Raw genomic sequence first — 19,374 nt, 5'->3', positions numbered from 1 at the left:
CAGAAGACATGTGAACAGTGGTCAGGCTTTCCTCATCTCTGGGGCTGCTACATGTATTCTTAGCGGCTCTAATCTCAACATTCCCTTACCTCCATAGCTAGGACCAATGGACCTAGGTCCCAGACCCTCGAGAAGGTGTCCAGGGAAGGAAAAGAGAAGGAAGATGGGCTGAAAGCACTTCCCAGTTCCAAACTGGAGTGTGTGTGTCAGAGTGCCACCCAGGAAGCATGTGGCTGTGTGCACTCCCAGACCACACCTGAGAGACTGTGCCTTGGAGCATGGGGCCCACCTCACACGTACATCTCCAGTGACCAGGCTATGAGTGGAGCACTGCACCCGGAGAAGCATGGGTCTTACTGCCTGCACTTGAGTATTGGAAACATTTCTAGAAATCTCTTTGTGGTACCACCTGACCCTCTCAGGGGTGGGCTTATAGAAATCAAGAGGGTGACAAGCTCCTCTTTCCTGATCCCTTCCCCTCTTGGTGAAGCCTCACCCTATTTCAGAGGCTCTATCAAAATAATGTTCTGGAGAGCTATTCATGTCAGTCATTTAATCTTTTTTTATGTGATTGATTGATTGATTTTTGCTTTTTTAGGACCACATGTGTAGAATATGGAAGCTTCCAGGCTAGGTGTTGAATTGGAGCTATAACTGCTGGCCTACACCACAGCTCAGGGCAACGCCAATCCTTAACCCACTGAGTGGGGCCGGGGATTGAACCTGCATCCTCATGGATGCTAGTTGGGTTCATTACTGCTGAGCCACAATGGGAACTCCTCAGTCATTTAATCTTGAAAGTCATGAGCTTAAATCAAGGTTTTCCTTGACCAAAATTTATTTACATTTTAAATTGAATTAATAATTGTTGACTGAGATGTTTCCTCTACTAAGGATTTCTGGCAGCAAGCAGCGGGTAACAGACATCTGAAGGGAGGCAGAGGGCGTTTGGGCCTTTCATGTGTTTCTGAAACTCCTCAACAGACTGTGTGGCCCTGAGGTTGAGAGCGTGGGCTGGGGCTGCCAACTGCCTGGGTTTGAGGCTGTGTTTCCATTTACCTGCTGTGTGCAAGTTACTTAGTCTCTGTTGGTCTTAGTTTTCTCATTAATATCAAAAGCGATCCTAATGGGATTGTTATTAGTATGAACTATGCTAGTAACACCCACGTGCACACAGTAAGTGTTCAATAAACGCTAGCTGTTATCTACTAGTGCTAGGTGTCAGGTGCTAGGTGTTGCAGAACTGCCAGTCCCTGCCATTAAGGCACTTTCTATCACATCAGGTAGCAAACACCTGCCCCCATCTTTGCTCTGTCCCAGTCCCAGCACCACATAGACAACGAAGCTCTCCGGCGCCCCTTGGCACACACTCCAAAGGTGCTCAGGCTGTGTTGGTAACATAATCAGTCTCCCTCTGAAAATTCCAAGAGATCAGGCTACATGTTCTCAGCTGTGATTGTGTTTCCATTACCAGCTGCAAAGAGGCACTTATTACACATAAGAGTGAGAGCTGGGCTCATGGGGACAATTTTCTAAATCTGGCATTTGGGCACCAGACTCATAGCTAGTGACACCCCTCCAAATCACCACAGAGAGAATCTGGGGAGCTGGAGGGGATCTCAGAGGTCATCTGATAGTTCCATCTGATGTTAGAATTGCCCTGTACCCAGCAATTCAAAAAAACATAAAAATCATTAGAACATTGAAGACCTAAATGCACTTAAGGATAATCATTTCTTTTTTGTGCTCATCTATATCGCCTGTGGGCAAAGACTAACATAAAATATAAAATAGCAAAGCAACTGAACTGTGGAGTGTTATTGGGAAAATGTTCACCTCAGTTCTAAGAGTGAGAGGGGGTACTGGACACAAACTGACAGAGCCCTAGAGGCTGTCTGCATATTCTGTCCCCTAAAGGATGGGTGTGGCAAAGAAGACCTGCAAAAATACCTAAAACAGCCTGTGGTTTAAAACGAAGCCAGATGGCGTTCATGGCTATCAGATGCTAATGGTTAATATTTTGAATGTTTTCTTCCTTCCTGCCTTCCTCCCTTCTTCCTTTCCTTTCCTTCCTTCCTTCCCTTTCCTTTCCTTCTTTCTTTCTTTCTTTCTTTCTTTCTTTCTTTCTTTCTTTCTTTCTTTCTTTCTTTCTTTCTTTCTTTCCTTCCTTCCTTCCTTCCTTCCTTCCTTCCTTCTCTCTCTCTCTCTCTCTCTTTCTCTCTTTCATCTTTCCTTCCATCCCCTCCCTCCCTTCCTCCTTGCCATGGCACACAACTGCTTACTGTGGGATCTCAGTTCCCAGAAGAGGGATTAAACCCAAGCCACAGCAGTGAAAGTCCTAACCACTGGACCATCAGGAAACTCCCTAAATTTTTGCTTTCTTGGGTGGCCATCACATTCTTAGGCAGTACACCACCTACGATCCAGCACATCCTGGAGGTTTCAAAGTTCCTGCCATACCTGTTCCCCCACTGGCTTCTCACAATGTCCTGGAAGTGAGCTAAAGACAAGGGGGCAGAGCCTCCAGGCAGGAGAGCTGGTGCCCAGGTCCCCTGGTTGGCCGATGGCAAGCAGATGGAGGACCCAGCCTTCTGCTAAGCTTGCCTCTCCCTAGGAACTGGAGGGCGGGCTTGAGGAGAGCCTTTTGCCCCAGTGTTTGGGGGGTTAGGCATACCGGCTCCCTGCTTGCACCCTGGGTTTCCTTCCAGATCAACCGGTTGGTGATCGGGCACGACAGCACAGGCCTGCACGCCAGCTGGTTCCTGGGCAGCGTCCAGATCCGCGTGCCTCGCCAAGGCAAGCAGTACACCTTCCCTGCCAACCGCTGGCTGGACAAGGATCAGGCAGATGGGCGCCTGGAGGTGGAGCTCTACCCCAGCGAGGTCATAGACATCCAGAAATGTACGGAGGCTGTGGTGGGACTGTCAACCCGGTCCTCTGGGAGGGGGATAATGGGGAAGGAGGAGGGACTGGGGACAACTTGGGTCTTGTGTCAAGGGGGGAAAAACTTCCAATTGCCCCTCGTACCAGGATTCTGGGAAGGAGAGGGGGGCCATTTTTATAGATGGGGAAACTGAGGACTCAATGGATGAAACATTGTTTTCTGGGATAAAGGTGGCAAATGACTTTATGACTTCTCAGCCCCATGTGCAGTAGGAGTTTGAGAACTAGTCCTCTTCCTGGGAAGACTGGCCAGGGAGATAAGCTGTTTATTCATTCATTTAATAAATATACATCAAATGTTAGTCTGTGCCAGCCCTGCCCTAGGCTTCGTAGAGACAGCCAGGAGCAAAACAGACTAATCCTTGTCCTCATGGACTTTACATTCCACCAGGGGAGATGAACCATCCATAACATAATGCCAAGTAAGAGCTATGAAGAAAATGAAGGGAGATAAGGGGATAGAATGGCATGGGGGCGAGGGACCTTTTTGGGCAGAGTGATGACATCTCTGAGTGTAGGTGAAGTTCAAAGTGATCTGGCCACATGATGTCAGAGATTAGGCAGGGGTCAGAGAAGCAAGAGGGTCAAGAAAACTGTAGGACCAAACCCTGGGCACAGACAGTGTCTCACGTCTGTACTTCTGCATCCATCCTGAAGGCAGCCAGCTAAGGCTCCTTCCCACAGGAAGCTTCCTAAAAAGGAACCTCAATACAAGCTCACCTCTTCCTCTTCGAGAATTCCTTGTGTCTGTTTACTAGGTGCATTTGCTCTCCCCAGCTAACCTGTACATTCCTTGAGGGCTGTGTCAATGCGCATGCTTTGTCATGGAACCCACCAGCGTAAAGAACCAATTCCCTCCCTTTTTTAATAAATTAAATGTTGATTTCCACCAATGTAATACAGGTACTAGTTAACAAGATGAAGATTTTAAAAAAGCAGCAATTCCCCTACCTACCTATCCCCCAACCCATCCCCGTTCTTCAGAGGTGACAGGTTTTTAATTACTTTAGCTTTTTCCTCTGAAATGTCTGCCTATTTTCAAGAATATGCTTATCAGTTTCTTGATTTTTCAATCATAGACATTAACTGTTGACTTCCCAGTATAGAAGAGGAGGATTTAGTTTTTTTAACACATGCACACACACACACACACACACACACACACACACACACACACACACACACACACTCTCTCTCTCTCTCTCTCCAGCCTTCAATAATCAACATTTGGAGTTTTCTTTTCTCTCTCTCTCTCTCTCTTTTTTTTTTTTTTTTTTTTTTTGCCATTTCTTGGGCCACTCCCGAAGCATATGGAGGTTCCCAGGCTAGGGGTCGAATCGGAGCTGTAGCCGCCGGCCTATGCCAGAGCCACAGCAACGCGGGATCTGAGTCGCGTCTGCGACCTACACCACAGCTCGTGGCAATGCCAGATCCTTAACCCACTGGGCAAGGCCAGGGATCGGACCCAAAACCTCATGGTTCCTAGTCGGATTCGGTAACCACTGAGCCAGGACAGGAACTCCAACATTTGAAGTTTTCTGGTGGCTCAGGGGGTTAAGCAGAGTTGTCACATCTGTGGCTCTGGTCACTGCTTTGGTGTAGGTTCAGTCCTTAGCCTGGGAACTTCTATATGCTGGGGCTGTGGCCAGAAAAATCAATATTTGATTCATACACTTTTGTGTGTGTGCTTTTTTTTAAGGCCACACCTGTAGCATATGGAGGTTCCTAGGCTAGGGGTAGAATCAGAGCTGTAACTGCCAGCCTGCACCACAGCAATGTGGGATCCAAGCCATGTCTGTGACCTACACCACAGCTTATGGCAATGCCAGATTCTTAGCTCACTGAGCAAGGTCAGGGATCAAACCTGCATCCTCATGGATACTAGTAAGGTTCATAATCCACTGAGCCACAACAGGAACTCCCTGGATTTGTACATTACTATAACCATGTGAATGATATTCACTGCTGAGACACCTACTTATGAGGGTTATATTTCATTTTTATACACCTTTTTGTTTCTTTCTGGAGTTAATAGCCTCATGTATTCATTAGTATAGTTTTCTGTATACCCATCTATATTTCTATATACCCATCTGTATACCCACTTATATGAATTAATTCGCTAGGGCTACTATAACAAAATATCACAGACTACATAACTGAAACAATGAAAGTTTTTCTCTCAGTTCTGGAGGCTGGAAGTCCAAGATGGAAGTGTGAGCAGGTTGTGTTTGTTCTATGCTCTCAGCCTGCAGGTGGCGCCTTCTCACCATCTCTCACAAGGTCTTTTCTGTGTGCATGGGCACTGCTGTGTCCCAAACTCTTCTTATGAGGACAGCAGTCGCACTGGATTGGGACTTACATTACTGGCCTCATTTTAATTCAGTCATCTCTATAAAGGCCCTGTCTCCAAATACAGTCACTTTCTGAGATACTAGGTATTAGGGCTTCAACATATGTATTCAGGAGTGGGTGGTGTTGGGGACACAATTATTCCATAATATATCTTATTTCCATCTCTCCAACAGAACTAGAATTCTTTTCATATGTTCAAACCAAACAGGAATTCTGTTGGCTTCCTCTCTACCTCCTTCTCCCCTACTTCCTCTCTCAAGGGAAACTCTGTCCTGCTCCCTAGGCTGCCATGAAGCTGTCCTTTATCCTTTCCTTTCCTTTCCTTTCCTTTCCTTTCCTTTCCTTTCCTTTCCTTTCCTTTCCTTTCCTTTCCTTTCCTTTCCTTTCCTTTCCTTTCCTTTCCTTTCTGTCTTTCTTTTCTCTTTTTAGGGCTGCACCCATGGCATATGGAATTTCCCATGCTAGGGGTCAAATCAGAGCCACAGACACAGCAATGAGGGATCCAGGACCCATCTCCAACCTACACAACAGCTCATGGCAATGCCAGATCCCCAACCCACTGAGCCATGCCAGGGATTGAACCCGCATCCTCATGGATCCTAGTTGGGTTTGTTACCTCTGAGCCAACACAGGAACTCCCAAAGGTTTTTTTTTTTACCATCTTTTTGGAAATTCTATTCTTCTTTCTTCTGGGTTGGATCTCCTGGTTTCTGGATTTCCTGTCTTCTTCTTTGGTTTATTCCCTTATTTGGATTAAACACATCCTTTACTAGTAGCTTCCTGAGAAAAGGTGCCTTGAAGAAGAATGTTGAGACCTTGAATGTCTGCAAATGCCTTATTCTCATCATTGATAAATAATTTGGTTTGTTCTGGAAATCAGAGATAGATCTCATTTTCTCTTAGAGTTTAGAAGGAATTATTATTCTGCCATTTTTTAGCTCCAACTTTTGCAGTTGAGAAGTCTGATGTTATTCTGCAGTAGGATCCTATTGTTAGCCTTGGAATTCTGAAATTTCATGATTTCATTACTGCCTTTTATGATTTTAGTTTCATCCAAACTTTTGGGAATTCACAGGCTCCCCCTTCAATCTAGAAGCATTTTTTTTTTTTTAGTTCTGGGACCTTTTGGGTATTATTTCTTTCACAATTTCCAAGTGTCTATTTGCATTTTTTTTCTTTAGAATTAAACTTTTTTCCCCCCTGTCTTTTTAGGGCCGCACCCATGGCATATAGAGGTTCCCAGGCTAGGAGTTGAATCAGAGCTGCAGCTGCCAGCCAATGCCACAGCCACAGCAACGCCAGACCCCATTCACCAGATCCAACCTCTGTCTGTGACCTACACCACAGCTCACAGCAACACCAGATCCTTAACCCACTGAGTGAGGCCAGGGATCAAACCTGCATCCTCATGGATCCTAGTTGGGTTTGTTAACCACTGAGCCATGATGGAAACTCCTAGAATTAAACTTTTAGTGAGATGTCAGGCTTCCTCCGACTTTCTTATCTTTCTCTCAGTTGTCATTTTGTCCTTAGGAAATTTCCTTTTTGTTCTTCAGAGCTGTTCTTGATTTCACCATCGCTTTGAGATTTTTTATTTCAGAGACCACATGTTCATTTCCAATAACTGCCTCTTGTTCCCTGAATGCTCATTTTTTGTAAGCATTAATTTTTTAAAAATTTTATGCTATTTTTAAATGTTAATATCCAATTGCAGTTATTACAAAATATTGGCCATATTCCCTATGTTGTATAGCACATCTTCGAGCTCATTTTTATCTATCCTAATTTTGTATAATCCTGGCTGTCTACTATTCCGAGAACCAAGAGAGGGTACAGAGTTTGGGGGTCTCTCCACTCAGAATGCCAGTTTTCATTGAGTCCCCTGTTGTCCATCTACCAGGCCACCCTCACTCCAAGCTGAGTTGAATATCTCTAGTTCAACCTTAGGCTCTCAGCCAGTCCTCTTGTTTTCAGCCCACCCCACACCCAATTTCTCACATTGCTGTGGTAATGGGTGATCCATCATCTTTTTGAAAGCAGCCTTAACCTGAAAAAAATTATGATTTTGTCTTATAGCATTGCCAAGAGGGCAAGTCTTGTAATAGTCATTTTGGAAAAGGATGGTCCTGCGATTCCGGGAGACATTTTGCTCACCAATGGGAAGGGCCCTCTAGTGGTGAATACCTATAGCACATTTCCACCCTCTAACAGTCTGATAAAGTATGACTTCAAAATATAGACCGCTCTCTCTATGTAGCTGTATTGACTGATATCATCTGAAAGGTGCATATATTTAAATGAAAATTATAACTTCACCTCCTTGATCTTTACTGAAAATAAGGAAAAGAGACTAACACACAGCCTTTTGATTCTTTCTGCTGAGTGGTAGCTGCCCAGGGTAGGCAGGCACACAGCAGAGAGTGTCAGCTAGTATATTGACTACTTCTCATTCTTTTTTTTTTTTTTTTAAGGGCCGCACCTGCAGCATGTGGAAGTTCCCAGGCTAGGGGTCAATTCGGAGCTATAGCTGCTGGTCTACGCCACAGCCACAGCAATGCAGGATCTGAGCCACGTCTGCGACCAACACCACAGCTCACACCAATACCAGATCCTTAACCCACTGAGCGAGGCCAGGGATCAAACCCGCAACCTCATGGTTCCTAGTCGGGTTTGTTAACCAATGAGCCACGAAGGGAACTCCTACTCTTCATTCTTGGTTCCAGAGGTCACATGTGGCATGTGGATAACTGAGCTTGGGAGGCAGATTGCTTGGGTTTGCCTTTTCTTTTATTTCCACTGACTACTCAATTCCTCTAAGCCTCAGTCTGTCAATCTGCAAAATGGAAATAATGGGGCTTATTGTATTGATGGGAGGATTGGATGAGCTAATGCATTAGAAGCACCAGATAGGCTTGGAAAATGTCTGCTTTGTAACAATCATTACTATTGTTATTATTGCTATTGTAGTATAATAGCATTATTATGTAATTATAATAGTATTATTACTATTGTTATTATTGAAATGTCCTGTTTCTCCACCATGTGCCCACCCAGTGATCCACTACGAAGTTGAGGTTTGGACGGGGGATGTGGGCGGTGCAGGCACCACTGCCCGAGTCTACATGCAGATCTACGGCGAGGAAGGCAAGACAGAAGTGCTCTTCCTCTCCAGCCGCTCGAAAGTGTTTGATCGGGCCTCCAAGGACATATTCCAGGTGTGTAGGGTAGGGCAGCAGGGTGCCAACAGAGGGCGCAGCAGACGGCTAAAAACAAAGGGATTGGGTCTCGGCTCTTGCTTCTTAATAGAATCACCTGGGGAGCTTTAAAAAAAAAAAAAAAAAAAAAAAAAAGCTGCCTGGTATACACCTGATTTACCTAAATCAGAACCTCTATGGTAGGATATGTTCTCCAGGTATGTGTCTAAAAGCTCTACCAGTGATGCTAATGTGTGCTGCCAATTCTGAGAACCACTGGAGTGGTTGATTCTAATTGAGTGAAATACGGCATCAGGCCCTTGGTTATTACATTCATTCCCAGAATGCCTTGACCTCTGATTTAACAGCTCACCCAGCCTGAGGGCAGGGCCATGCCTCCCAGGGAAGGATACCGGGGGCTTCTGGTTGTGGTGGGAGTGCTCCAGGGCTCATTATTTCCCTTTGAGGAGAGGAGAAAAAGAAATGAGAATGTGAGCATGTTGTTGGCAGCAGAGGAGGAGGAGGATGCAAGGGTAGTGCCCCTAGAAGAACACACGGATGTTTAATATGGGACAGGTAGGTGTGTGTGTGTGTGTGCGCGCGCGCAGACTCGTGAGTGCAGGAAACATGTTCATGATGGGTGCTCTGTGTCTATGTGCCACAGGCAGCTTGGCTCTTAGCAAAGAGTCCTAACCCAGTGCCCAGCAGAGAGGGTCCTAGCTGAGCCAGGCCAAGGTGGAAGGTATATGGAATGTTAGCACTGGAGGGTGCTTCCTGGAGTCCAGCCCCCTCACTACACTGCTGAGGAGGCAAAGGACCAAGCAGTCACCTGTCTGAGCCTCATCTTCTTTGTCAGCTCAAACTTGGCTTTATAGTACCTGCCTGGCCTGCTTTATAGCCCCTGGGAGGATCCAAATAGTCAATGTCCAGGAAAATACTTGGGAAAATGTGAGCAGTCATGGAGATGTAGAAGCAGAGCCTTGTCTGGATATGAATGGACTGCGTGGCTAGACATGGTGGTGGATGTATTCACGGCTGGCAGACAGATGTGGGAGAGGGGATGGCAAGTGTGCATGACTGCAGGGATGCTGTGACCTGGAAAACATTGCAGAGGGGACTGAATGTGCTCAAGCAGGAACATATCCAGAGCTGCTACACAGTGAGAATATATTTCTCTTCTCGGGGGTCCTAGGCTCCATTTTGGCTGATAAATTTTCTCACAATGGTGGTTTGGCTGCATTGTGGCTTCATGAACAGGAAGTCAGAAGATCCGAGTTCTCATCTAGGCCTGAGCTCCTGTGAGGGGGCCCTGCTCAACTCATGGGACAGCCCTGGGCCCCAGTTTCCCCAGCACACAAGTGGGAGAAGTGGTGGGACTGGGCTTGGAGGAGTGTCAAACATCCAGACCAGGGCCCATCAGCATAGAGAGCCCTAAGAGTGGCCTGGCTGACAAGGACTCCACGTGAGCCATCCCCTGAGCTCCATGGGACCCAGACCTCCCTGTGTGAGGCTCAGAACAGAATGGCAAATGGAAGGCCAAGAGCTTGATCCTCCAAAGAAAAGCTAAGTCTACCAACACCATCTTTGAGCCAGCTGAGTGCTAGGCCTGGTCGGGGAGAGAAGCAAGAACAAATGCCCCCTTCCTCGGAACTCCCACCTGAGTGGGCAGACACCAGTGCATGTGGCCAAAGAAGGCATCCAAACAAAACAAAACAAAACAAAAATAAAACAACAAAAAAAGAGGGCATCCAGGCCTCGCCCAGACCAAAGCTAAGCTTTGAGTCCCCTCTGGGCTTCCAGGGAGGGGGTAGGCCAGGTGTAGGGGGAGGGGCTGGGCCTTAAGGGAGACTTTTGCTTTTGAAAAATAACATATATTTTTTTGCTTTGATTAATGCTGGAACAGAAATTTGGAAAGAGAACACAGAAAAGCACAAACTGGGGAAAAAAATAATAAAGCTCAGAAACTGGAATGAAAAGGTTTAAGTTAAGAGACAGAGGAGGGAAGAAAGGCATTCTGGGTGAGGAAACAAAGATATGGAAATAAGAAAAAGAGGGATGAGTGTGACATGCATGGTGTGTGTGTGTGTGTGTAAAAAGGCTGGGGGACTGGCAATTAGGGAGAGGGAGACCGTCTCTACCACCTATAGGGACTTTAGGAGGAAATCAGTTTGGTTGGAGGGTGGGGCCGGCAGAGAAACTAGGCTGGACTGGCTTTGGGCTGAGGCCCCAGCCAGCGCCTGGCTCCGTGGGGGGGTAGGGGGGTGGGACGCCGCCCCCACCTGCCTCCCAGCCACTGCCCCGCGCTTTGCGCAGCTGGAGGCAGCAGATGTGGGCCCGGTCTTCAAGATCCGGCTGGGCCATACCGGCGAGGGCTTTGGGCCCAGCTGGTTTGTGGACACCGTGTGGCTGCGGCACATGGCAGTGCGGGAGGCAGACCTGACGCCTGAGGAGGAGGCGCGGAAGAAGAAGGAGAAGGACAAGCTGCGGCAGCTGCTCAGGAAGGAGCGTCTGAAGGCCAAGCTGCAGAGGAAGAAGAAAAAGAAGAAGAAGGGCAGCGACGAGGAGGACGAGAGGGACGAGGATGAGGAATCCTCATCGGAAGAGTCCTCGTCGGAGGAGGAGGAGGAGGAGACTGAGGAGGAGGAGGATGAGGAGGAGTTCGGGCCGGGGATGCAGGAGGTGATCGAGGAGTACAAATTCGACGCCCACCGCTGGCTGGCCCGGGGCAAGGAGGACAATGAACTTGTGGTGGAGCTGGTGCCTGCGGGCCGAGAGGGTCCGGAGCGTAAGCTGAGGAGGGGTCCCACAGTTCTTTGAGGGGTCCAGGGCGGGGGTAGGGGTATGGGGGGCTGCTCTTGTTTCATATGGGGGTCCCATGGCTCTCCTGCCCTGGGTCTGAAATGCCACCATGGACAGTTTTCTGCTGGGGTTGGCATCGCCCCTGTCCTGAGGCTCTCAGAAGAAGCTCTGATGTATGACTCACTGTAACTCAACATGGGGAACATCAGTAGGAGAGTTGCTGAGGGTGAGTTTTGACTCTCAGCCTCTTGGGCTTCATGGGAAGGAAAGTCTTGGGTAGGGAGGAGGGGCAACCTCCTTTCTGGGTGAGATTAGATGTAGATGTGCCTAGCGGTCCTTCCTGCTCCCACAGTCTGTCTGGATCCAAGGGGCCAAGTCTCTGGTCCTTGCCAAGGCCCAGGTGTCCTCAACACCACATCTTTCTGTGTCCTCAGCCAACATCTACGAGGTCCAGGTGATCACAGGCAATGTGCCCAAGGCTGGCACTGATGCCAATGTCTTCCTGACCATCTATGGTGAAGAATACGGGGACACGGGCGAGCGGCCCCTGAAGAAGTCGGACAAGTCCAACAAGTTTGAACAGGGGCAGGTAGGGTGTGGGCTCTCTGATCCCTGGGAGGTGGGTGGGACCCAATGGAGGGAGCTCTCTGGCTCCACCCACTACAGCACCTGCTATGTCCAGCAGTGTGTTCAATTTGACCAGATAGAATGAAAGTGCCCCTTGGTAGGCACCAGTACTTTGTGGTGGGAGCAGAGGTGGGGGTCCTGTGTAGGGGTCCTTCTGCAGGTAGCAGATTCTCAGAGGTAGCAGAGCAGAGGTTCAAAGGGGAAGTGCTGACTTGAAGATGATGCTTTGGGGGAAACTTGGTCAGAAGGAAGGATGTTACCCGGGCCTTGGCAGATGAGTATGATGTAGATGCCCAAAGATGACAGTGAGAGGTGCTCTTTAAAGATGGGACTGCATCACATAGTGGAAGTGTGGGAGGTCAGTCGGAGGACAATGTATCATCCCTATGATGTGGTTAATGCCAGGCCATGGTGGGTGTTGCCTCTGCGTAGCTTGATGGGAACCAGTTTAAGGGGATGGGGCATGAGAGCTTTGAAGGACAGACTGAGAAGCCTGATCTGCATCCCGAGGCAGAAAAGCCATGAAGACTTTTGAGCACTGAGGGAAATGCTTCCTCCTCCACATATAGTAGGAAACGCATGGAAAAATAGTTTTGTTATGCTTGTCCTTTGAGATTTTACAGTGCCCTCTGGCTAAAAGACTGTCTCCCATCCAACCTTTCCCATTCCTGCCCCCATCCCAAGGCCAGGTTCCCTCATTAATACAAAGGAAGAATAGAAATAAGCCTAATCCATTAAAAATACTTCTGGGTTCATTGCTTGATTTATTTCAGATGTCCTTTGCTTTTTCCTTTGACAATCCCTTCCCATGACTTGAGGATCAAGGTTTATTTCTGTGTTTCAGTACCTTCCTTTAAGAATTATAGCCACTATGATGGCTGGAATTGGAAGGAAATTGCTATAGAGGATGTAACTAGTACAGAAGACATCTGAATATAGACTGTATGTTAGATAATATTGTGTTAGTGTTAAGTTTCCTGAATTTGGTAATTGTGCTGTGATTATATGAGAATGTCCTTGTCCTTAGAAAATCTATGCTGAAGAATTTAGGAGTGAAGGATCATGGTATCTGCCATATACTTTGTTTTTTGTTTTTTTCTTTTTTCTTTTTTTTTTTTTGGTTTTTAGGGCTGCATCTGTGGCATGCCATATACTTTCAAATGATTCAGAAAAAAATAGAGAAAGGATAAGAGAGAGAAAGAGAAAGCAAATGTAAAATCTAAGTGAAAGTTATACAAAATTTCATTGTACTAGTCCTGCACATTTTCTGTAAGTTTGAAATGCTTTTTAATATACATAGTTTAAAAAGTTATAACCAATGGAGTTCCCATTGTGGGGCAGCAAAAACGAATCTGACTAGGAACCATGAGGTTGAGTGTTCGATCCCTGGCCTCGCTTGGTGGGTTAAGGATCTGGTGTTGCTGTGAGTTGTGGCGTAGGTCACAGACGTGGCTCGCATCTGGTGTTGCTGTGGCTGTGGCTGTGGCTGGTAGCTACAGCTCCAATTACACCCCTAGCCTGGGAACCTCTATGCCATGGTGAGGCCCTAAAAAGACAAAAGACAAAAAAAAAAAAGTTATGGCCAAGAAGATCCCATTCAGTTATTGGCTCCTGGTGTCATCTACTTCCTCCAGTGCACATGTTACACTTGTACCATACACATCCTGTTTTCCCACTGAAATGGTGAGCAATCTGTCTTACACTTGGAATTCTGTCAATCACTTTGGATTCGTACTTTGGCTCATAGTAGTTAATCAAAATTTGTGGTTGAAGGAGTTTATGCACCTATGTGCACATACAGCACATGGTCTCAGTGCACACCCAAGCCACAGGGCCTATACACAAACACATGCACCACAACATGAATGTGGGCATCCAGCCAAGCTATTTTCTCTACCCTTCTCTCATAGTCACCGTCATCCTCTTACAGTTTGATTCACCTTCTGGAACACAGTCAAAGTGAGAAGACCCCATGGGAAGGGGTCAGGTGAAATGATAGTAATGCAATAAGTGAAGGAAACTAAGAGGTACAAACTTCCAGCTATAAAATCAGCCACAGGGATGTAGTGTACACATAGGGAATATAGTCAAGAATGTTGTAACAACTTTGTAGGGTGACAAATGGTAACTGGTCCTATGTGGTGATCATTTCATAATGTATAAAACTATTGAACCACTGTGTTGTACATCTGAAGCTAATATAATACTTATATTAATGATAATTCAATAAACAAGAACAGAAACAAAAACCAGTAGTGCAGACATACACAAGACAACTGGCTATATTTTCTGTGCCCCCTCCCCTTTGATGTTTTGAGTCTTACAGCCAGCCTTAGGCTGGGAGGGTCTGGGAGGGTGAAGCTGATGGCAAGGTGGGGAGGGCTAGCCTCCTGTGAGTGCTACTCTGACCCTTCCCAGACGGACACCTTCACCGTCTATGCCATTGACCTGGGGGCCCTGACCAAGATTCGGATTCGCCATGACAACTCAGGCAACAGACCAGGCTGGTTCCTGGACAGGATAGACATCACGGACATGAACAATGAGATCACGTGAGTGGGACTGGAGGAGAGGAAGGGAAGGCCATGCCTGCTACTAAGATAGTCATGGAAAGAAGGGAGGGGTGGGGGATGGCTGTGAAGTTCCAGGGTGGGAATGGGGTGGTTAGAACGAGGGTGTGCCCAGGGAGCTGGCTGGGTGGGCATTGCCTCCCCCCTTTCCCTCTCCTTGGGCATCCCCCAGTTGCTGGCCCTGTCAGATGACTATCTGGTAGCACAGCCAATCCGGTTCTCAATGGCCATCATTTTAAAAGGTCTGGTTTTCTCTCCCTGCCATTGCCCAATCCACGTGTCTAGACTTAGTACACATAAGTCTGTCCATGTATAAGGTGACTTCTAGAACATTGTTTTAATGTACTAGACCAGGGATAAGCAAACATATTCTGTAAAGGCCAGATAGCATATATTTTAGGCTTTTAGGGCCATTTGGTCTCTGTTACAACTGCTTGACTTTGTCTTTGCTGCAGAAAAGCAGCCACAGATGATACTAAATAAATGAATGTGGCCGTGTCCCACTAAAACTTTCTTTATGGACACTGAAACATGAATTCCATGTAATTTTCACATGTCATAAAATATTACTGTTCTTTATTTTTTATTTTATCTTTTTGTTATAGTTGATTTACAATGTTGTGCCAATTTCTGCTATACAGCAAAGTGGCCTAGTCTCTCTCTCTCTCTCTCTCACACACACACACACACCCTTTCTTATAAATATATTATTGTTTTTAGACTTTTTTCAACCTGTTAAAGATGTAAAATTTATATTTAGTTTGTGACATGTACATAAGCAGATAGTGGGTAAGATTTGGCCCACAGGCCACAGTTTGCTGCCTTCTGCTCCAGATTCACAGCTACCCTAGGAGCTAGGGTGGGAGCAGGGTATTGTTCTCCTGACAGAGGACCCCAGGGAGATGAAGCCACTGTCTCAGCATCAGTTTGTGCCGGAGCCAGATCTCCAGACCCTCAGTGATGAATCTGGTGTATTTCCACCATTTAGGCCATATCACCTTTTGGGCAAGAGGGGCCAAGGGGCAATAGACGAAGAAGAAGGGAAGAGGGAGGCAGAGGGAAGAACAGGCATGATCTTGAGTGGGTTGTAGAGCTGCTGAAGGCCTGGAATATAGGGGGCATGTAATAAATATTTGTTGAATTAAACAGCATCTTGGCCTATAGCCTGGTGTCTCTTGGAACATGGCCTCTTCTTGGGCTCCCCTCTGGGCAGAGCAGGGGCTGATGGGATTTACCCCATCTCCCTTCTCCACCCTGCCCCACGAGATTACTCCAGATAGGGCCACTGAGACACTGCTCATACATGACCTGATGTCATGGATTTCCATGCATCTTTGTGAGCTTTCATTTTCTCTTCTGATAAATGGGCTTAAAGATGCCAGTCCAACTTATTCCTCAAGATGTTTTCAGTTGGAGTTCCTGTCGTGGCTCAGTGGTGAATGAATCCAACTAGGAACCATGAGGTTGAGGGTTTGATCCCTGACCTTGATCAGTGAATTAAGAATCCGGCGTTGCCGTGAACTGTGGTGTAGGTTTCAGACGCGGCTTGGATCCCGAGTTGCTATGGCTCTGGCGAAGGCGGGTGGCTACAGCTCCAACTCGACCCCTAGCCTGGGAACCTCCATATGCTGCAGAAGCGGCCCAAGAAATGGCAAAAAGAACAAAAAAAATAAATAAATAAAAGAAAGAAAAAAAAGATGTTTTCAATATCTACAGTTCCTGTTGTGGCTCAGTGGGTTAAGAACCCGATGTAGTGTCTGTGAGGATGCAGGTTTGATCCCTGGCCTTGCTCAGTGGGTTAAAGATCTGGTGTGGCTTGGATCTGGTGTTACCATAGGCTAAGACATATGCCGATTCAAATCCTAACCTGGGAACCTCCATATGCTGCAGGTATAGCTGTAAAAAAAAAAAAAAAAAAAAAAAAAAAATTGTTCTAAGTATCTAAAGCATTTAAACTTGAAAAGGATAAAGTGTTGCAAAAAATCTAATGAAAGGGAAAAACTGAACATCCCTGGCTTCCCCTTGCAACTTAGTTAGGGTTAGTGAACTCTTTTTGGTTGCTTTGGCATTTCTGGGCTAGCCCAACAATTTAAAATTATTGTAGCTTTATCGTCTATTTTAATATCTGTCAGTACTTGTCCTCTCTCATTATTCTTTAAAATTAGCTCTTCTTACCTTTTCAAATTAAGACATTAAATGATTAAAAAAAAAAAAAAAAAAAAAAAAAAACGTTCCTAGGAGTTCCCGTCGTGGTGCAGCAGAAACGAATCTGACTAGGAACCATGAGGTGGTGGGTTTGATCCCTGGCCTTGCTCAGTGGGTTAAGGATCCAGTGTTGCCGTGAGCTGTGGTGTAGGTCTCAGACATGCTAGGATCCCGCATTGCTATGGCTGTGGTGGAGCCAGCGGCTACAGCTCCGATTTGACCCCTAGCCTGGTAACCTCCATAAGCCATGGGCACGGCCCTGAAAAGACAAAAATAGCCCCCCCCCCAATTTTTTTTTTAAACATCCCATTGGAATCTTTATTTTTTATTTTTATTTTTATTTTTTTTATTTACTTACTTATTTTTGCTTTTTAGAGCTGCACCTGCAGCATATGGAGGTTCCCAGGCTAGAGATCGAATTGGAGCTACAGTTGCTGGCCTACACTACAGCCCGAGCAACTCGGGATACTTACGCCCACCACAGCCACAGCAACACCAGATCCAAGCCGCGTCTGTGACCTACACCACAGCTCATGGCAACACCAGATCCTTAACCCACTGAGCGAGGCCAGGGATCGAATGCGCCACCTCATGGATACTAGTCGGGTTCATAACCTGCTGAGCCATGGGAACTCCTCTATTGGAATTTTTATTGCACACATTTCCATCTATCCAAGTGTTCCCAATGTGTCTCACTAGTGCCATTTTCTACACATGGTGTGCACATTCTTGTTACATTTATGCTGGTGTCATATTTTTGTGACTTTGTGAATGGACCCTTGTCATTACTCCTCATTCCTCCTTCCCTCCCCTTCTCTTTTTCCTTCCTTTCGCTTCTTCTCGCTCACTCCCCTCATCTCCTCCTCCCTTACCATCCTTTCTCATTGGTGCTATATGATGGCTTTTCTTTACTTCCCTGCTATTGAAGCCGCAGTAAGGGCTCTGTGATGAGCCAACTCCAACCATTTGTACATGGAGAGTGACTCTGAGCAAAGCCTGCTCAGGGACATAGGCATAAAATTATGGACATTCAGGAGTTCCCACTGTGGCTTATGGGTTAAGAACCTGACATAGTCTCCGTGAGGATGCCGGTTTAATCCCTGGCCTCGCTCAGCGGGCTAAGGCTCCCACACTGCTGCAAGCTGTGGTGTAGGTCAAAGATGCAGCTTTGATTCAGCATAGATATGGATGTGACATAGGCTGGCAGCTGTGGCACCAATTTATCCCCTAGCCTGGGAACTTCCTAATGCTGCAGGTATGACCTTAAAAAAAAGAATGAAAGCAAAAATTGTGGACATTCAGAGGAAACAAAACTGAGGTAGCGAATCCGCTTCCTTAAAGAGGCACAGTCTTCCCCAGCAGTGCCTGGGGCTTTCTGTGACCTTTACTCGTTCAGGAATAAGGTCTCTGCAGCCAAAGGGGTAACTGAACACTGACCTCATCCCCTGGTTGCCCTGGCTCCTGTCACCTGTGTCCATGTAAACTAGACACCCTTGATTCCTCTCTGCTTGTCACACCCCACCCCCAATCCATCACCGCTTTTTTTTCTTTCCTTTTTTTTTTTTTTTTTTTTTTTTTTTTTTTTTTTGTCTTTCTGTCTTCTCTGGGGCTGCACCCACGGCATGTGGAGGTTCCCAGGCTAGGTGTCTAATCGGAACTGTAGCCACCGGCCTACACCAGAGCCACAGCAACACCAGATCCGAGCTTCAGCCGCGAGCTGCACCACAGCCCATGGCAATGCTGGATCATCACTGAGCGAAGCCAGGGATTGAACCCGAAACCTCATCATTCCCAGTCAGACTTGTTAACCACTGAGCCACGACAGGAACTCCCCATCACCACTTCTTTCTGAAAAGCTGTCACACCCCATCTCTCCATCTTTAGCAGCCCTCAGGTCAAAGCCTTGTGGCCAGTCCCTCTGTTTTACCCAGGTCCTCCTGATGTCTGCAGCCATCCGGCCCTCAGGCCATATCCCTGCTCTGCTCAAACACCCTGCAGAGGCTCCCGGTTCTGTCAGGGTAAGAGCCAGAGCACTTCTGGTGGCCTGTTCCTTGTCCCCTCCTTATCGCTCTGTCCTAGCCTCCCTCTTGCTCACTCCTTGCTGTTCCTTGAGCCCAGCAGACATGATCCCACTCCAGGGCCTTTGCATATGCTATCCCCTGCCCCGGGACTCCTTCCTCCTATGACTCACTCTCATACTTTCTCTAGGTCGGTCCCTGCTTGGGTGCCACTTGCTCAGCAAAGCCCCACCCCCACCTCTGGACCTTTTATTCTGCTTCTTTTGTTTATTTTTCTCCACACCACTTATCATCTGACCTACAGTAAACTGATATCTTGAGTCATTGTTCCTCTCCTCACAGTAGACTATTAGGTCCCTGAATGCACAAAATGGGAAAGGCCATACATTAAATACATTGTGTAGCATTTAATGTTGCAATCTGCTCATCTCAGTTTTCCTTTCCAGGGAAACTTTACTTTTAGTGGCCCTGAGCTTTGTTCCAGTGCTCAGTTTAAACCTTCAGCTGACCCAAGCCCTGGCTCTTCTTTCCGTGGCCCTTGCTAAGTGGAGTGGTAGGCATACTTTGCCAGAACACATGTATGCCTCTCTTCTCCTTTGCCTCTGAAAAATCCCCCCATATCCACTTCCCCAGACCTGGCTGAGCAGGATTTATTCCTATGGA

The 19,374-nt window shown here is 46.8% G+C and overlaps 1 protein-coding gene across 2 annotated transcripts in view; it reads left to right on the top strand.

Annotated features, from left to right (window-relative positions):
* LOXHD1 (lipoxygenase homology PLAT domains 1) overlaps positions 1-19,374 on the top strand; it is a 196,111-nt gene that overhangs the window by 96,435 nt on the left and 80,302 nt on the right. For both annotated transcript variants that reach the window (XM_084964969.1, XM_084964963.1), the window contains 5 exons: positions 2,709-2,901; positions 8,353-8,513; positions 10,806-11,277; positions 11,726-11,880; positions 14,337-14,470. In XM_084964969.1, the coding sequence (XP_084821095.1) occupies positions 2,709-2,901; positions 8,353-8,513; positions 10,806-11,277; positions 11,726-11,880; positions 14,337-14,470 (1,115 nt within the window). The remainder of the gene's footprint in view (positions 1-2,708; positions 2,902-8,352; positions 8,514-10,805; positions 11,278-11,725; positions 11,881-14,336; positions 14,471-19,374) is intronic.

The sequence above is a fragment of the Sus scrofa genome, chromosome 1 (assembly GCF_054392235.1).
Source record: "Sus scrofa isolate SSC_HxYL_T2T_F1_AM1 chromosome 1, Sscrofa_HxYL_maternal_Yorkshire_Landrace_v2.0, whole genome shotgun sequence".
NCBI classification, from domain to species: domain Eukaryota; kingdom Metazoa; phylum Chordata; class Mammalia; order Artiodactyla; family Suidae; genus Sus; species Sus scrofa.
This window is presented reverse-complemented; position numbering and strand designations above follow the sequence as displayed.